This window comes from Balaenoptera musculus, chromosome 2 (assembly GCF_009873245.2).
Source record: "Balaenoptera musculus isolate JJ_BM4_2016_0621 chromosome 2, mBalMus1.pri.v3, whole genome shotgun sequence".
In the NCBI taxonomy this organism is placed as follows: domain Eukaryota; kingdom Metazoa; phylum Chordata; class Mammalia; order Artiodactyla; family Balaenopteridae; genus Balaenoptera; species Balaenoptera musculus.
This window is the reverse complement of record NC_045786.1, coordinates 156,642,007-156,658,433: the sequence shown is the minus strand read 5'-3', so window position 1 is coordinate 156,658,433 and position 16,427 is coordinate 156,642,007. Positions and strand designations below refer to the sequence as shown.

At 38.5% G+C, this 16,427-nt stretch overlaps 1 protein-coding gene across 1 annotated transcript; it reads left to right on the top strand.

Moving 5' to 3' along the window:
- The first annotated feature begins 8,254 nt into the window (after window positions 1-8,254).
- LOC118890347 (1,2-dihydroxy-3-keto-5-methylthiopentene dioxygenase-like) lies at window positions 8,255-9,653 on the top strand. Its single transcript, XM_036843085.1, has one exon. The coding sequence runs from the start codon at window positions 8,274-8,276 to the stop codon at window positions 8,811-8,813; it is 540 nt and encodes a 179-aa protein (XP_036698980.1). The 5' UTR covers window positions 8,255-8,273; the 3' UTR covers window positions 8,814-9,653.
- Window positions 9,654-16,427: the final 6,774 nt, after the last annotated feature.

Genomic DNA, 16,427 nt, shown 5'->3' with positions numbered 1-16,427 from the left:
GAAAATAAATTCCTGCTGTGTAAGCCTCGCAGTTTGTCTTAGACAGCCCTAAAAATTAATACAGATGACCATACAATGATACCATTTTCATTCTCCCAGCCAGAAGAAAAAAGAAAAAAAAAAAAGGAACAATTCAATTCATAAAAAAATGGTCTGCACTCAGGAGACCAGCATAGGCTTTGGGGCCAGGAATTCACAGCAGAGGAAGCTGATGTTGGGAGCAGGACAAAAAAGTATTTGCTTTTAAGAGACATATTTTAATTGAATGTGTTCCATGGATGCTCTTTATATTGCTGGGCAAAATGACCTTGGATGTTTCCTAGTTTCTTTTAGTGGCTCCCGTGGCTCACTGCAAGAATCCTCCCAGGAGCTGTAAGTATCCTTATACTCTCACCTCATTCTGCTTCCAGCAACACCTTACCTGCTGCTGTTGCTTTTCTGCCTTTGCTGTCCTACACTTCAGTTAAGGTCAGTCATCCAGGTAAAATTTATAGCTTGGTTATAGAGAAAAAGAGGAGCACGTGGTCTCTGGAAAATGTGTGTATTGATCCTTTTTTCAATTGATAAATAAGCTCTAATAGTCTCAAGGAAATGTCCAGAGTTTTTAAGAAATGGAAAAAATCATCTCAGTCAAATGTGTGGACAATCTTTTAAACATTAGTATTTTCAAATCCATATACATGTCTTGGTATGCAAGTTTGAAGTTTTCAGAGTATTGGTCTTATGTGCTAAAGACTAGTAGTACAGCTAAGGATGGTTAGAACAGGGAGGAAGCAAGCTTTTCTGTAAACTCAGCTTAGGGCAACTCAGTTCAACTCTTCACTTAATAGAAGACTCACTCTTCAAGTAGGGGAAGAATATATAGAACAGTTAATTAGCTATGAAAAGAAAATATGGGATACACTTCTCCTCTCCTCTCCTCAAATGCCTAGATCACTTTACTGGCAGAACAGTTCCATTTTGTGGAATTGTGCTCTATCTTATCTCCCAGATGGGTAAGGATAACCAGGATACAGGAGAAGACATCTGTTGTTTCCGTTCACTCAACTAGTGTTTGCTAACTACCAGACTGTGTAGTACTCGAGATTCAGTGAGGAACAAAACTAATAGATTTTACACCTAACTAAGCAATTACAATGCAGTGTCCTGAGAGATTATGAACATTTCTCAGTGTATTTCCCAAAATGTTTCCTTTAGGTTGAGACTCCGCAGAAAGGGAGCAGATCCTAAGAGGAATATTGAATGTAGGGGTTTTCAGGAGAAAAAGTTACAATGTTACTTCATAGATGCAACCGGACATTTCATAACAGAAGCGTAAGCATTTCTGTCTGAACTCAAAATATTGTGTAAATTATTGCCTTATTGCCTTTGTTAGTAATCACGCATAGTTGCAAGCTTTGTTAATAAATCACTTAATTGATGAAGACAAGGTAAAATGTTCCTCTATTTTCTTGTTAATAAAGTCTCTTGAAATCCCATCCATGAATCAAAAGCAATCTGCACTGGCTACCAGCTCCTTAATGATCTACCTGCTCAGGGAGAAAACACTTAATCGCCATCCAGTGGCCAGAGAGAACAAATGCTCTTAAACGGGGGAAGAAAAGTGCCACACGTGAGGGGGAAGGGCACACAAACATGCACGCACACACATACCCACATGCATAGAAAGCAAACTAAACTAAAATAAAACAAAACACCGGAGTAAAACATATTTCTATAGACCACATAAAGCCTAGTTTGTTAAATGTGCTCTGGAAATACTATGGGAAGCAAAGAGTGAAATTTTTCATGAACAAAATAAGGCACGAGGTATGACTGTGAATCACAGCCACATTAGTTAATTATAACTGATTTGGAACCATTTTTACATAATACCTCACAGCTAAAATTCAGAAGGCTAGGGTCTCAACAAGGGAAGAGAATCCACTGCAATCCTAACCTATCTGATTCTCCACGTGACACCATGAGTAGTTCTGCAGTCACTCACAACTGCAGAAGTGTCAGGTCAAATAGTCTATATTACATTTACAAATATCACCTTAGAAGTTAATTCAAACTACAGCTTCTTTCTTTTGGTCATGATTTAGAAGAGGTCCCACCTGCTCATGATGGAGGTGGTGGAGAAGCACTCTGAAACAAGGAAGTCAGATGAAGGATGAGAGAATGTTACATAATTCTGGGGTCTTAAAACTGACCATTCGCTTCTCCACCACCAATGATCATCACCACCACCACCACCATCACCATCATCATCATCTAATAAACTGAATAAATAGGAAGTTTAACTTTATTGGCCTTTACCCAGGAAGAGAATTCTCCACATCCTTGAGTCTCAGTGGCTGTCTGTGATTGGTCTTTTTTATTGCAGATGTCTCTGTAAGAACTTCATCTATAGGCAAAGAAGCTTCTCATTCACTCTCTAATGATTCTACTTGAAATGTGTACTCTTCTCATGACACCTTTAAGAATAACCTCTGAGGGGCTCTTTCTTAGAGCTCTGAGATTAATTCTGAGCCTTGGTGTCAGCTTGAATATAGAGTTAGATGCAATGAGGTGTTAAGATGCTAATGTAATAAACAGAAGTAAACAGATTCTATTCCCTCCATCCTCCCCAAAGAGGATATGAGCATGACTAGAAAACAGATTGTAATTTAAATCCATCAGCTGATGTCTCAATTATTTTATTCGGAATTAAATGCCTCCTTCTAATTCTCAACTATGAAAAAAATACATACATACACAAACTAAAACTTTTACATACCAGGTGACTTCAAAAGCTAAAACATTCTTAAGGAAATAAAGAATTAAAAGTACTTAGATCTTCTTTTTGTATCAGTCTGGGTTGCAGTCAACTTATAGATTTACATGAAAGAAAATTGAATCAAAGCTTTGGAATTTAATACTGACTATTAAAGAGAAAGTGTTCTAAATAAGAAAGTAAGTTACCCAAACTTTGTGCAAGGAATCATATTTTATGAGCTACATAACCATCCATTCTTTTAAAAATCATTTGTTGCACATCACTAGAGGTACAGGAAAAGATGTAGTTGAATGAGGAAATGTCTTGCCTCTTGAGGAGCTCAGGATCTAGTCAGTAGTTGTGAAACTATATGGTAATTATTTGTTTACCAGTTATGCACGATAGAGGCATATACAAAACACTGAGTGTAAAGAAAGATGTAATTAACTCTGGAGGATTATGGGATGTTGTCATCTGAGGTAAATCTTGAAAGATTGCTGTAAGTTTTTTGGAAACTCAAGGAAAATTTTAGCAACAAATACTTATTTTCCTATAGATTAGTTATAGTAGGCTATACTGTTGTGGCTCAAAAGTAACAGAAATTTTTTTTTTCCTTACTCAAATAACAATCCACTAGAATGATTCAGGTCAATCATTTATTCTCTAAGTGGTGATTCAGGACCCAGATTCCTTTCATCTTGTGGCTCCATCATCTTCCAGGGCTTGTGTGACAAGGAAAAGCATAGGCCCTTAAGTCAGAATCCTGACTCAGGTTTTGGTGTTCCGTATAGTCATGATTAAGTCTTTAAGCTTCAGTCTCTGTGTTCTAATTCTTTCAATTGTAAAATGAATTTTCTTACTGTAAAAGCCTAAGCTTTAGCCTCTGGGGATTCGGGTCATAGGATGTGGTAGATCACATTATATTTTAGAAAGTGCTTTATAAGGTGAAAAAGCTGGTTTCTTTAAGCTAGTGTCACATTCTTATAAATAAGTTTTCAAGGACTTCAACCATGAGAGATATGCAAAAGCACACTAAGTTTCTTTTCAGTGCTTTTTTCTCTCCGAAACATACTAGCATCCTACCTCTGCCCCCAATGCTCATGCTGTTCACTGCTTGTTCAATATCCTTGTGAAATTTATTAGCCAAGCAGGCCAGTTGGGAAAGTGCTTCACAATTCTTCAGCTTCTACACCTTGATCTTCTCTTCTCTAATAAAAATATATCTCTCCTAATGTGCATAACATCATTGCCTTTTTAACTGTTCCAACAAAAATACAAACTAACGAAATGATTCTAAATACATGCTGCTCATTAGTGATTTTGTAATAGTCAGTACAGTATCCTTTCAACTGGTAGCTGCATTTAATCTGTAGCCTCCCGTACCTTAAACTGCAGAATGCTAAAAAGTCCAAAGGAAATTTGGTTTGGAATGGAGTGATCATTTGTCACTCAGAAAATCACACTGTGGAGAAAAATTTACTAATCTACTTCATGTAGGGCTTGCTTATTCTTATTGGCCAACTTTTATGATATGGTAGACATTTGAGTGAGTATTAAAATGCATATTAGAAAAAAGTATATTGATTTTTTGGGAAAATATTATTTATATAATTCAATTCAATTCAACTTAATGATCTTTGAAAGCTTTGGTGCATCCCTTGATCCTGTTCCAGAACACTTAGCTTTATTTTAGTTTTCATTTTAATTGGAGAATTTAGAGGATTTTCTTAGAGCTGGAGCACAGCAGATCTGTTACTAATAGAAAACTAAGAAAGGGAGATTTAATTGTGTACACTGTGTGTGTGTATGTGTGTGTATTATATATATATAATATACATACATATTACATTATATATATACATATATATTACATTATATAAAAATATAATATATATAATATTTATATAACATAAAACAAAATAGTACTGAAAGATTAGGTAAAGCTATTCAGCTAAAATTTTCTCTCAATAGGAAATCTGCAGATTTGTCTTAGGACCCCTACAGGTGTCACTAGAGTGGTGTAGATAAGTTAGAATTTGTTCTAATTCCATGGAATTGCTTCTGTGTTTTCACAAAAGATAATATATACCTATAATTTAAAGTTAAAATGTGAAAGAGATGTTGTGGAGTCTTTTTTTTTTTTAATGGGATATAGTTGCTTTACAATGTTGTGTTAGTTTCCACTGTACTATGAAATGATCCAGCCATATATATACATATATCCCCTCCCTCTTGGACCTCTCTCCCACCCCCCGTCCATCTCACCCATTTGAGTTGTTCTTCCACTTGTAATAAGGGGTTTGTATTTTACCTACATTTTTAAAAAAACGTGGGCTTTGTTTTCAGATTCAACCTCATGTTCCTGGAACCTTCAGGCTCATATGACTACAAAACCATGTGTAGTGAAAAGGAGTTGACTGCCACTATGTGACTCAAAGAAAGGTCCCTGAATGGGTCTTATTGACCTTCTCTGCTTGTCTCAGGTCCTTGAACCAGCCCCTGTGGCCAGGGAGCTGGACCATTCTAACTTAAATTACATTCTCCAGCCTTGGATAAGGAAATAGCCATAGTATCACCAAAGTGAGTTTGAGAATGGGGTGGGGAGTTGTGGGTAGATGCTGGACAGAAACTTGTGCACTGCTTAGGAAACAAGAGGATGTATGTTGGAAAGAAAATTAACTAATTTCCAATATAGCTAGTCAGCTTGATTAAGGCATAGACTATAACATGTGTGATCTTAGTTTGTTTATTGTTATGGCCTAAATAACAGAGCTGTGGAGTAATGAAGCATGCTAATAATGGAACAGATTATGGTTTAGACACCTCAACCTGTAAATTGCAGCTATAGGTTTAAAAAGGAAAAACAATAAAAACCAAAACTATAAAATCCCCATTTTATGCTACTTCCAAATATTAAACTTTCCTCCATAAAATACTGTGGCATCAAAACTATTGTTCTGTATTATTCTCTAACTGAGGAAAATAATTCTGCTCAACATCATAGATATAATGAGCGATGAGGTTTGTGTTTTAAAAGTGGGGAAAATGTCTCTGTTTCCTTAATTTGGGAACTAAACAATTGAACACATTCATTTATCTCTGTTGACATGTTCCCATTTCCCTACTCCAAATGACTTTGGGTCAGAAAAACATTTTTGCCAGGAAAAAACAACACCATACTTTATTCATAAAGTTACAACTGATGAAAAACTGGAGACTCTAATAACTATTCTTTTGCAACTTTTCAATACCATTTATAACTGGTAGTGCTAAGTTGTTGACTACAAGACAATTTGGAAATGGAAAAAACAACATATCGAATGTACGGTGATATTTTAACAAGAAGTAACAGGAATTTCAAAGGAGAATTTATGACGATAAATGTGTCTCTTATGTTGTATTTTAAATGCCCATGTTCTTAGTGCATAAAAATCCCCTACTTGGACAGGGGGATAATATAACCAGTGCACACTGAGAAAAATAAATGGATAAAATGGACTTTCAAGTAGAACCCGGAATTCAGGCTATATTTTATGTCTTAGGGAATTTTGTGGTCAGAGAGATTTTAAAAAAGTAAACAAATGTGAGGAAGGATGAGTTAGATTAAGTGCTTTGCCAATTGAAACAGACTTCCCAAGCCAGCACATAAAATCTGTGACCAAGGAGGATACCATGTAGATAGTTTTTGAGCTACCTTGTGGACAGATGTGACTATTGTCCTGGCGACCTTCAGGGTCTCATACAGGTCTCACATCTGGTCCATGAGTGCACCACTCAATCAACTTCTTTTAAAAGTCAGATAGATCCATAAAATGGCTCTAGGCTGAAGCTCTGTGTGTGGTGTGAGCAGGGATGGTGTGTCAGGGAGGTTGGCACCTGGGACTTTGAACCGCATGATTCAGCCCACAGGCCTGGAAAAGAATGCCTCTTTGCAAATGAACAGCCTTTCCCAGCTCATGGGTTTCTGCTTGACTTTCCTGTAAATGTAAATCAGAATTGAAAAGGGAGGGAGAATATGACCTTCAGTGTTTATACTCATGTGTAGTACAAGATACCTTTTTGAAGAGAGAAGGGCAAACCTCAAGGGATCTGAGGTTTACATTAGTGTACCAAAGCAGCACTATTAATGGGCATCTTCTGCAAATCCAGACCTCTTTCAGATGCAAAGCTTCTTTGGAAATCTCTCAGGAGAGCAGGCTTTCTTTTCTCCTCTCTGGGAGTTCCCATTTCAGGGCTTGCTCGGAAATGGCCTGGGAACAGATTCCCCTTGCTGTTCCAATACTTCTACTTCTCCACTTCCTATCTGTCAAACCAAAATCCATGGAAACTAACTTATAAAGAGAGAAAAATAAAAATTACAGATGTTATTCAGTGCAAAAATGTCTTTCATGCTGATATGTTACCCACTGTTTCATCTTTTTGAGAGTTTACACTTGAGTATGTTCACGGAGCTTGTGCTCCTCTAATCGGGACGGTGAGGTTTAGGCTGGTGTGCTTGCTCAGTCATTTCTCCAGGAAGAAATGCTTCAAACTCCTGTGTTGTGAAGTCAGGCTGAGTCAGAGGAAACCCCCAGCTGCTCTGTGGATGAAGCCGCCAGCCCAGCCTCACTGCACATGATACTAACAGGCCAGGGCTCCTGGAGACCAGGTTATGAAACGGAGGGATTAGAATTCTTTCCAGCACCTGTTTGCCTATGGCTTTGCTATGGAAATTAAGCTAGGAATTTATTCTATAAGTCTAGACACTGAAGTTTAAATTTACTCAATTTTGAAAAGGTACAGAGAATATGAAGGGTTTTCTTTCCTATTTCCCTTTCACTAAAATGTTTTATTACATCGGACTAATAGTGTGGTTGCCCTCAGGGAAATGCTATTATGAACCTTTTTGAAATTTGTCAGGAAGCATACTGCAAAATTTTACTGATGAATTACCCAACGTGCACCAAGGTAGATTTGTTCCCATTCATGTGAAGGTGATAGGGATGGAGGCTGGGGGGGGCGGAGTCAAGGATGGGGGACACGTTAGAAATTACTCCAGTAAATGAAGAGCAGCACATTGGAAAATTCTCAATTATAATTTCTTTAGTAATTGTACGCAACAAACATTTTGGTATTAAGTGAAAATTATATATGTATGTGCATGTGTGTGTATGCATACATTATATATATAGTATAGATTACTGTATCCATCACAATATCTCTCAACTCAGAATCTCCCTAGGAAAGCAGGTGTTTGCAAGAGGTAGTTTGTTTTGGGATCCTTTCAAGATACAGGGTTTAGGGATCTGGAAGAATGAAACAAGGACAGAGGGACGCCAATCTAAAAATGCATTACTGAGCTGGTTCACTGCCATGGACAACCAAGGTTTAATGCTGCTGGGACACTGAATTATGTGCCTCAGAATAGCCAATGCAATATGACCCAGCAATCCCACTACTGAGCATATACTCTGAGAAAACCATAATTCAAAAAGACAGAGACCGGCCCGAGCACGTCCGAGGTCAGGTGGCGGCGCCGCCCCTGAGCCCGGCCATGGTGCAGGCCTGGTACATGGACAAGTCGGCCGACGACCCGCGGCGGCCCCACCGCGGGGAGCCCGCGCGCCCGGTCGGCCTGGAGCAGCTGCGCGGGCTCGGGGTCCTTTACTGGAAGTTGGATGCTGACAAATATGAGAATGATCCAGAATTAGAAAAGATCCGAAAAGAGAGAAACTACTCCTGGATGGACGTAATAACCATATGCAAAGACAAACTACCAACTTACGAAGAAAAGATTAAGATGTTTTATGAGGAGCATTTACAACTGGATGATGAGATTCGCTACATCCTGGACGGCAGTGGGTACTTCGACGTAAGGGATAAAGAGGACAGGTGGATCCGGATCTTCATGGAGAAGGGAGACATGATCACTCTCCCCGCCGGGATATACCACCGCTTCACGCTGGACGAGAAGAACTACGTGAAGGCCATGCGGCTGTTTGTGGGAGACCCAGTGTGGATGGCGTACAACCGGCCGGCTGACCACTTCGAGGCCCGCGGGCAGTACCTAGAGTTTCTGGCACAGACGGCCTAGAGGTGCCCTGGGGCCTGGCGCACCCCGGCCCCCCTTGTGAAGGTCCCAGACCTGATGGCAGCAGAAAATCAGTCGCATTCTCTTTGCTTTTGTGTTGTAGACTTGAGGGTAGGTGAGATTTCCTCTGCAAGATTGTTGGATCAGAATAGGTTTTAATGGGAGCAGCTGTAGAACCGGTTTGTACGTGGAAGCACCTGTGGAGATCTGGGCAAATCCGCTCATTTTCTCTGATTCAGGATCAGTGGTCAGTGGCCCTGTGTCAGCTCGTGCCTTCAGCTGTGACCCAGTGAGTTTCAGCGCCCCAAACACAGCCACTTAGCTGCCCCATCTGGACCCGATTCTTGGACTTTAAGCAGATATCAGGCGAGGCCACGCCTGCCCTGTGCAGAGGAGTGACAGTGGATGACAGGAGTGGGCAGAGAGAAGATGTTTTTCTCCCAAAACACGGGGGAGACTGGGTAGGGGGTGCTGTGGGGGACGAGCTGGCGTGTTAGGGGGGCCCTCGCTTATGCCATGTTCTTGTTCAAGATAAAGTAGCTGCCCTAATGTTAGGCTTGTGGCTTGGAGTTACCTTATATTCTGGTACATATGGTTCCTTAAAATCATCCCATTTAGATCCTTTGTGGGATTGTATGTGTGTATAATTAATTTTTATTTTATCTGGGTTATTACTTGTTCCAGGTGAGATTTCTAGGTTAAACTCTGTACAGTAAATCTCTTTTACAGTCAAGCCTTTGAATTTTAACAGAAAAACTTGTACCTTTTTTTTTTAGTTAACAATTCTGAGATACAATTATACCTAATTCGTTATAATCATAGAAAACCCCTAAATTAGCCTCATATTTGAAGGGCAGTTTGCTTCAAGTATTTTTTTTAAACTGGATTAAAAATCTTTATGTTAAAAAAAACCCCAAAATACAAAAAGACACATGCACCCCAGTGTTCATTGCAGCACTATTTATAATAGCCAGGTCATGGAAGCAACCAAAATGTCCATCAACAGAGGAATGGATAAAGAACATGTGGTACATATATACACAATGAATATTACTCAGCCATAAAAAGGAACAAAACTGGATCATTTGTAGAGATGTGGATGTACCTAGAGACTCATACAGAGTGAAGTAAGTCAGAAAGAGAAAAACAAATATTGTATATTAATGCATATATTATATATTAACGCATCTAGAAAAATGGTATAGATAATCCTATTTGCAAAGCAGAAATAGAGACACAGATGTAGAGAACAAACATATGGATACCAAGGGGGAAAGGGAGGGGGTGTAGGATGAATTGGGAGATTGGGATTGACATATATAAACTCTTGTCTAATCATTCCCTTAACTATCATCCACTAAGATTTTATTTATTTACTTTTTTTTAGAATATTATGTTTATTTATTTATTTTTTAAATGGTTTCTTCCTTCCTTCCTTCCTTCCTTCCTTTCTTTCTTTCTCTCTGGCTGCGTTGGGTCTCTGTTGCTGCACGCGGGCTTTCTCTAGTTGCAGTGAGTGGGGGCTGCTCTTTGTTGTGGTGCATGGCCTTCTCATTGCGGTGGCTTCTCGTTGCAGAGCACGGGCTCTAGGTGTGCTGGCTTCAGTAGTTGTGGCATGTGGGCTCAGTAGTTGTGGTGCACGGGCTTAGTTGCTCCACGGCATGTGGGATCTTCCCAGACCGGGTCTCGAGCCCATGTCCCCTTCCCTGGAAGGCGGATTCTTAACCACTGTGCCACCAGGGAAGTCCCCACTAAGATTTTAGTACAGGTTATTAATACTAATCCTGTGTGTATTATTTGTCAGAATGTTTTTTTATGCAGACATCACTTACCTTTTAATTTTACGATGCTTTGAGGAATGATTACTCTTAAATCTTTATAAAGCCATTGTTATAATTGTGATTTGCTTCTATTGCTTTTAAGTTTAGAAGTTCTTTCATTTCCACCCTTTCCTACATTGTTGCAGTTTTATTACACATAATTACTTTGTCTATCAAATTAAATGTAGCTGATAGTATAAAAGTGTTATTTAATTAAATTACAAATAGTTTCTCAGTAATTCATGATTTTTGTAAGGACACTGTCATCCAGTCCTTATAAAATAGTAAAGTCTGTTTCCCTTCTTAGGTAAAATTTTCAGTTTGAGGACCCTGAGGACAACTCTGTCGAGGCAGGTGACTGTATCAGCAGGCTTACAGCTACCAGCCAGTAGAGTTGGAAATTATGGCAATGAACCCACTACTATTCGTGCCTAAAATATAGCTCTGAGCCCTGTATCATATATGCCTAAACTAATCTTTGGACCAGATTAACTCATTGTGTGACTCAACTTCTGATGCTGTGAATTATGGTCAGCATAACATTACTCCACAAGGATGGGTACAATGCCTTGCAGCTCAGCTTACTTAGCTGGGACCCTGATCTGCTGCCTGACTCTGGCTAGTTCCCTCTGTTCACTCTGAGGGGCTGCAGCCCTCCTATAATCGGACTAAAACCCAGATCCCGAGCAGCTGACACGCGGCTTTCGCATTCAGCCTCTCTTCCCTTTTTGTTGCCATAATTGCCATTCTATGCAAAGTTATTTTCTCTATTTTATCTTAGGCTGTTACACTAATGTTTCCATCATAAGTAAACTTGTATCAACCCTCCAAAATATGCTAAACAATTAATCATACCAATTGACATAGAAGATCATGGGTGAAAATCCAAAGGGGCACCTCAATTAAGTATCAGCAACATTTGGCAGGGCGGTGGTGTAGGTGCCTGTGCCCACACGTGAAGGTGTGTGAGTGTAATAAAAAGCGTTTTCTGCTAGCATAAATTCACATTTCAAAATTCTATTAAAAATAACCACTTATAAAAATTTGACATAGGTGACCTGGAAATATTACAGCTGAGGCCAGCAGAGAGTGATGTGTAGCTGGCCTTCATTTTATATTGAAGGAAGGCAGCATCACTCTTTAGATTTGTGCAAAAACTCACTAAGCAGAGATGGAAATATATACTGGCTCTTTCTGAGCTAATGACTGTTTATAACATATCCCAAATGAAAAACAAAAGTATCTTGGAGTCAAAAGTCACTAAGCTTGAGAAATGAACAACAACATGTCAAATATTAACAACAATAATAATGCTGGGGTTTGTCCTCTAAATTAAATCAGTATATCCCTCCCAATTTCTGAACTAAATAAAAATAGACAAGGAGTAAGACAGACAGATGTCAACATATCAACTTTTTTGTCTGATAAAAATGGATTTCCTAAACTTGAACCCCAGAAATAGGCAGCTTATCTTCCCAATACCGGGTATCCCTTGACAAGCTCTCTCTGTAGGTCTGAAATAGTACCAGGAACCCAGTAGGTACTCATGGAGTACTGAGTAAGGAGAGCAGGATAAAAATTCTCTATGGGCCACCAGAACTCAAGAGCAAGGAGCACATAACCAAGCACATCAAGTTTATTATTCCCACATTTAATTATTATCAGTAATGAGCAGGAGCCATTTCTCCCACCTCAACAATTATTAAACTATGTATAGTAAGTATACAGCACATTTTGTGTAGTAAAATGAACTCTTCTTGGATAGATATTTTCTTATAAAAAATTCTAAGAAAATTCCTGATTAAAAGAACTTGGAGCTGAAACTGAAAGTCTGAGGAGCCTGCCTGTGAGTAAAATCATATTGCTTGAGTCAAGAAAAATGATGTTCAGTCTGCTATTGCCAAAATGTAAAAGAGTATGGTTGCAGAAACAGAAGTTGGCAAAATGCTGTAAGATATGCAATTTGTTACTAAATTCACTGAGAATTTTGTGAGTAGAAGTGTGTGTGTAGAAGTAAATGAGCTTGGTACCCATTTGACAAAGAACAAATCTTAGAGAGCATGTAGGGATAAAGCAGCTGAGAAAGTCAGAACCATGAAGAAGTAAGCTATTAGAGGTGATCTGGAATTACGCAATGATTTCTGCATTCTCACGATTAATGAACTTGTGAGCTTGAACCAAGTTAACTGAAATCTCAAAAGTGAAGAGAGTTTCCAGATGATATTGTGTTATCGATGCTTGATATTTGTTGAATTCACTAGTAACTTTGAATTCATTAGTAACTTTCAATTCATTAGTAACTTTGTAATTTAAGTAGTATTTCCTTTTTAGAAATGAGAAGGCTTAAATTAGTCATTGAGGAAGCTGACCAGGACATACAGATACCAATTATAAGAGAACATTTCAAAATGTGTAAACATGTATAACTGATTTCAGTTATCTTCAGATATCTTCAGATAACTGAACACAATTTTTAAAAGAAGTTGAAAGCAAGCACATTACACAGCAACAACACTTCAGGGTATAGTCCAGCATGATTATGTTAGGTGAAAAAAAAAAAACCAAAAACTCTTTGCATTCATGCCACTTTCCTGTAATTTCAAGTGAAAGGTACCCTGTGGTCCATCACATGCCTTATGCATATCTAATAAGTGAGCAGACATGCTGAGTGCATCACTGTTCTACATCATATCTACAGCAGAGCCAATGTTGACATAACGCAGGCTTACAGCTTAGTTTCTTGACTAACCCAGGAGATAAATTTGTGTGTGTGTGTTTGTGTGTGCACTTATGTTATCTACTTTTATTAAATAGTCATGTGAAGCAAAGGTGTGTAAGTTGTTTTTGTTCATTGATCTTAAAAACAACAACTACACCAAAAGCACGAGGACAGAATTTACAAAACAAACTAAGTTTACAGACCCCACATCTGAATTTTTTTAAAAAAGCAAACAATAACCTCCTTATCTGTGACATCCTCATCTTCACATTTTGAAGTCACGAAATTGAGCTCCGCTTTTTATTTTCTGCATATTTTTCTCCTCCAGCCTGGTCCTTCTGAAGTACATTTCTACATCTTGAGTGGAACCATTTATTACATTTTCTAAGAAATCACTTAAAAACAATTCCTAGAATAGAAGTCACATTCTATTTCAAAGATGGTGACTCTCTAACCAAAACAAAGAGCATTCCTGGTTTTGTAGTCCAAATCTAACACTCTTCTAGACGCTTATCATTCAAGAAGGAAACTGTAATAGAATGTCTCAGAGAATATAAACATCTTTCTTGATTTATGAGATGTACAGGATATTTGTCTCAGTCGCTTGGAATACTGGAGTGTTTTGTCATATCCTCTTAAAAAAACAAATCTCTACTTTGGTTAAAATGTTAACACTTCAGCAAAATCAAAATACTTCTTATTTCTCTGCAGAATAATGAAATCTCCCTAATCCCCTACCCAACAAAACCAGTTTATACATCATGCATCTCTACCTAATTTACTTGTAATGATTTGCAATTTTGCAAAATAGAATGATACTCTTTTATTCTCTTTATAATACTCTTTCCTACACTTTTCAACTCATGTCACTTTATATTTTTACTGAAAATAAAGGCACTTTAAAAAAGAAGACTTGACATAAAGACTAGGAGAAAATACAAGGATTCCCTGAAACCTAATTCTCCCTTTTTCATTTTCTGTAAGGAAAATAGATCATATTGCCTCTATCACTATAAGGAAAATATATGGAAGATTGAAAAAAAGAATATTATGGTAGGAAAGGATGGGAAGGAAGAGGAAGAGAAGAAAAGGGAAAGGAAGAGAGGTGTGGCATAAATTCTTTCCATGTCTCAAATTTGATATGAGTGGACTTTAAAATATGTGTAGGAACTTATTCTTTGACTCTGAGTGTAGACATATCAAGGCACATACTAAAGAATCAGTTAGATTACTTTCATTCTTCTACTGATATTTATCAACTAATTGACATGAGGCAAATAACCTAAGTTTCTGATCCTCAATTTAGTAATCTGTAAAATGGGTAAAATAATAGTATTTTTTTCTAATTTAGGGGTGGTTTTATAGTTATATTTCCAGCATGCTGAAACTGCATGACACATGGTAGTTTTGTAATAAATATCTGTGAAATAAACAAAATAATGTCAGACTTCCCTGGTGGTGCAGTGGTTAAGAATCTGCCTGCCAATGTAGGGGACACGGGTTCGAGCCCTGGTCCAGGAAGACCCCACATGCCACGGATCAACTAAGCCCGGGCGCCACATCTACTGATCCTGTGGTCTAGAGCCCGCGAGCCACAATTACTGATCCCACGAGCCACCACTATTGAGCTCACATGCTGCAACTACTGAAGCCCGTGTGCCTAGAGTCCCTGCTCCACAACAAGAGAAGCCACAGCAATGAGAAGCCCCCACACCGCAACGAAGAGTAGCCCCCACTCGCCACAACTGGAGAAAGCCCGCATGCAGCAGCGAAGATCCAACACGGCCAAAAATAAATAAATAATAATAATAAAATAATGTCACGTATTTCAAATACTGGCACAACATAGACATTCCCTAAATTATAGGTATTTTTAGCATTGCTTTGATTCTGTGTTTTTACCAATTGATGAGCCCTGGGGCTACTCATACTTCATTATAGGCTTTACTGCACTTGTTGATACAATAAACACTGGCTTGGGGGTCATTTTAAGGTTAGAGGAAAGATCCATATTACGTAACACTTCCTCCCATCTCATATCCTTCAGTTGGCTGACAATTCAACTTCACTTGGGGAATAAAAAGTTGGTGATAAAAACTCATTACTGAAAGGCTGAATGATTCATCGACTTAGCCTCGGTTTCATACAGGTGCTAACTGAAGCTATTTGGTAAACCTTGAATAGGTATGTTAGGTGGGAATGCTTTCCTAAGGCAAACGTGTGTTCATGGACAATATGAGTGCTGCTAGCTTCCTTCCTCCTCTGCCCTCCCTCCCTCTCTCTTTCTCCTCTCTCTCTCTCTCTCTGTCTCTCTCTCTCTCTCCCCTTCTTCCCTCCCTCTCTATGTGCTCTCTCTGTTCCTCCTTATTTTCCTTCCTTTTCACTTAAACAATTTTCTTCTGACATTGTGGTTAGCTGCCTAAACTTTTGGGAATCTGATTCCAAACTGCACAGATGCTCAGAAGACAGATTGCTTCCCCTAAATTTCTGAGTGGAACTGATGCAGTAAGAAAGATGAAAACCCTTGAAATCGCTAAAGTTTTCCTGGCAGATACTAAGCTCATAAACCTCTAAGAACTTTGAGAATCATAGTGCAATGTTCCTGATAGGGGAAATCAGAGATTAAATAAAGTCAGATTCACGTACAGCTCTATTGCGTTCTTTTAAGGAGCTTTGCTTTTAAACCTGGAGACAGACAGGATACTGTTGATTTAAATATTATGGGAAGGTCACATGTTAAAAGTCTTTCTCCCACACATTAAAAAACCCACAATAAAATATCTTGTTGAAGCTTAATTCCCAATACCTCAGAAAGTCCTGTCTCTTTCCTGCTTCAATCCCTTGGCACATTCTTACTACCCCAATAGCCACCAAAAACCAGCAGCTGCTTAGGGTGGAAATGACTAAAACCCTCAGACAGCTGTTGGGGATAGTTTTCAACCACAAAGATACGTAAGTTGAAAAGTTCACAGCAAACTTTTTCCCATTCTCAAAGAAGGAGACTGCTACACTTTTGATAACCATAAAAAGGGGAGATCACTGGGTAAAGAAAAAATCGTGTTTGAAAGTGATAAAATC

Excerpts from the sequence above, each read along its gene's own strand:
- LOC118890347 (XM_036843085.1), top strand. The coding sequence starts at position 8,274 with ATGGTGCAGGCCTGGTACATGGACAAGTCGGCCGACGACCCGCGGCGG.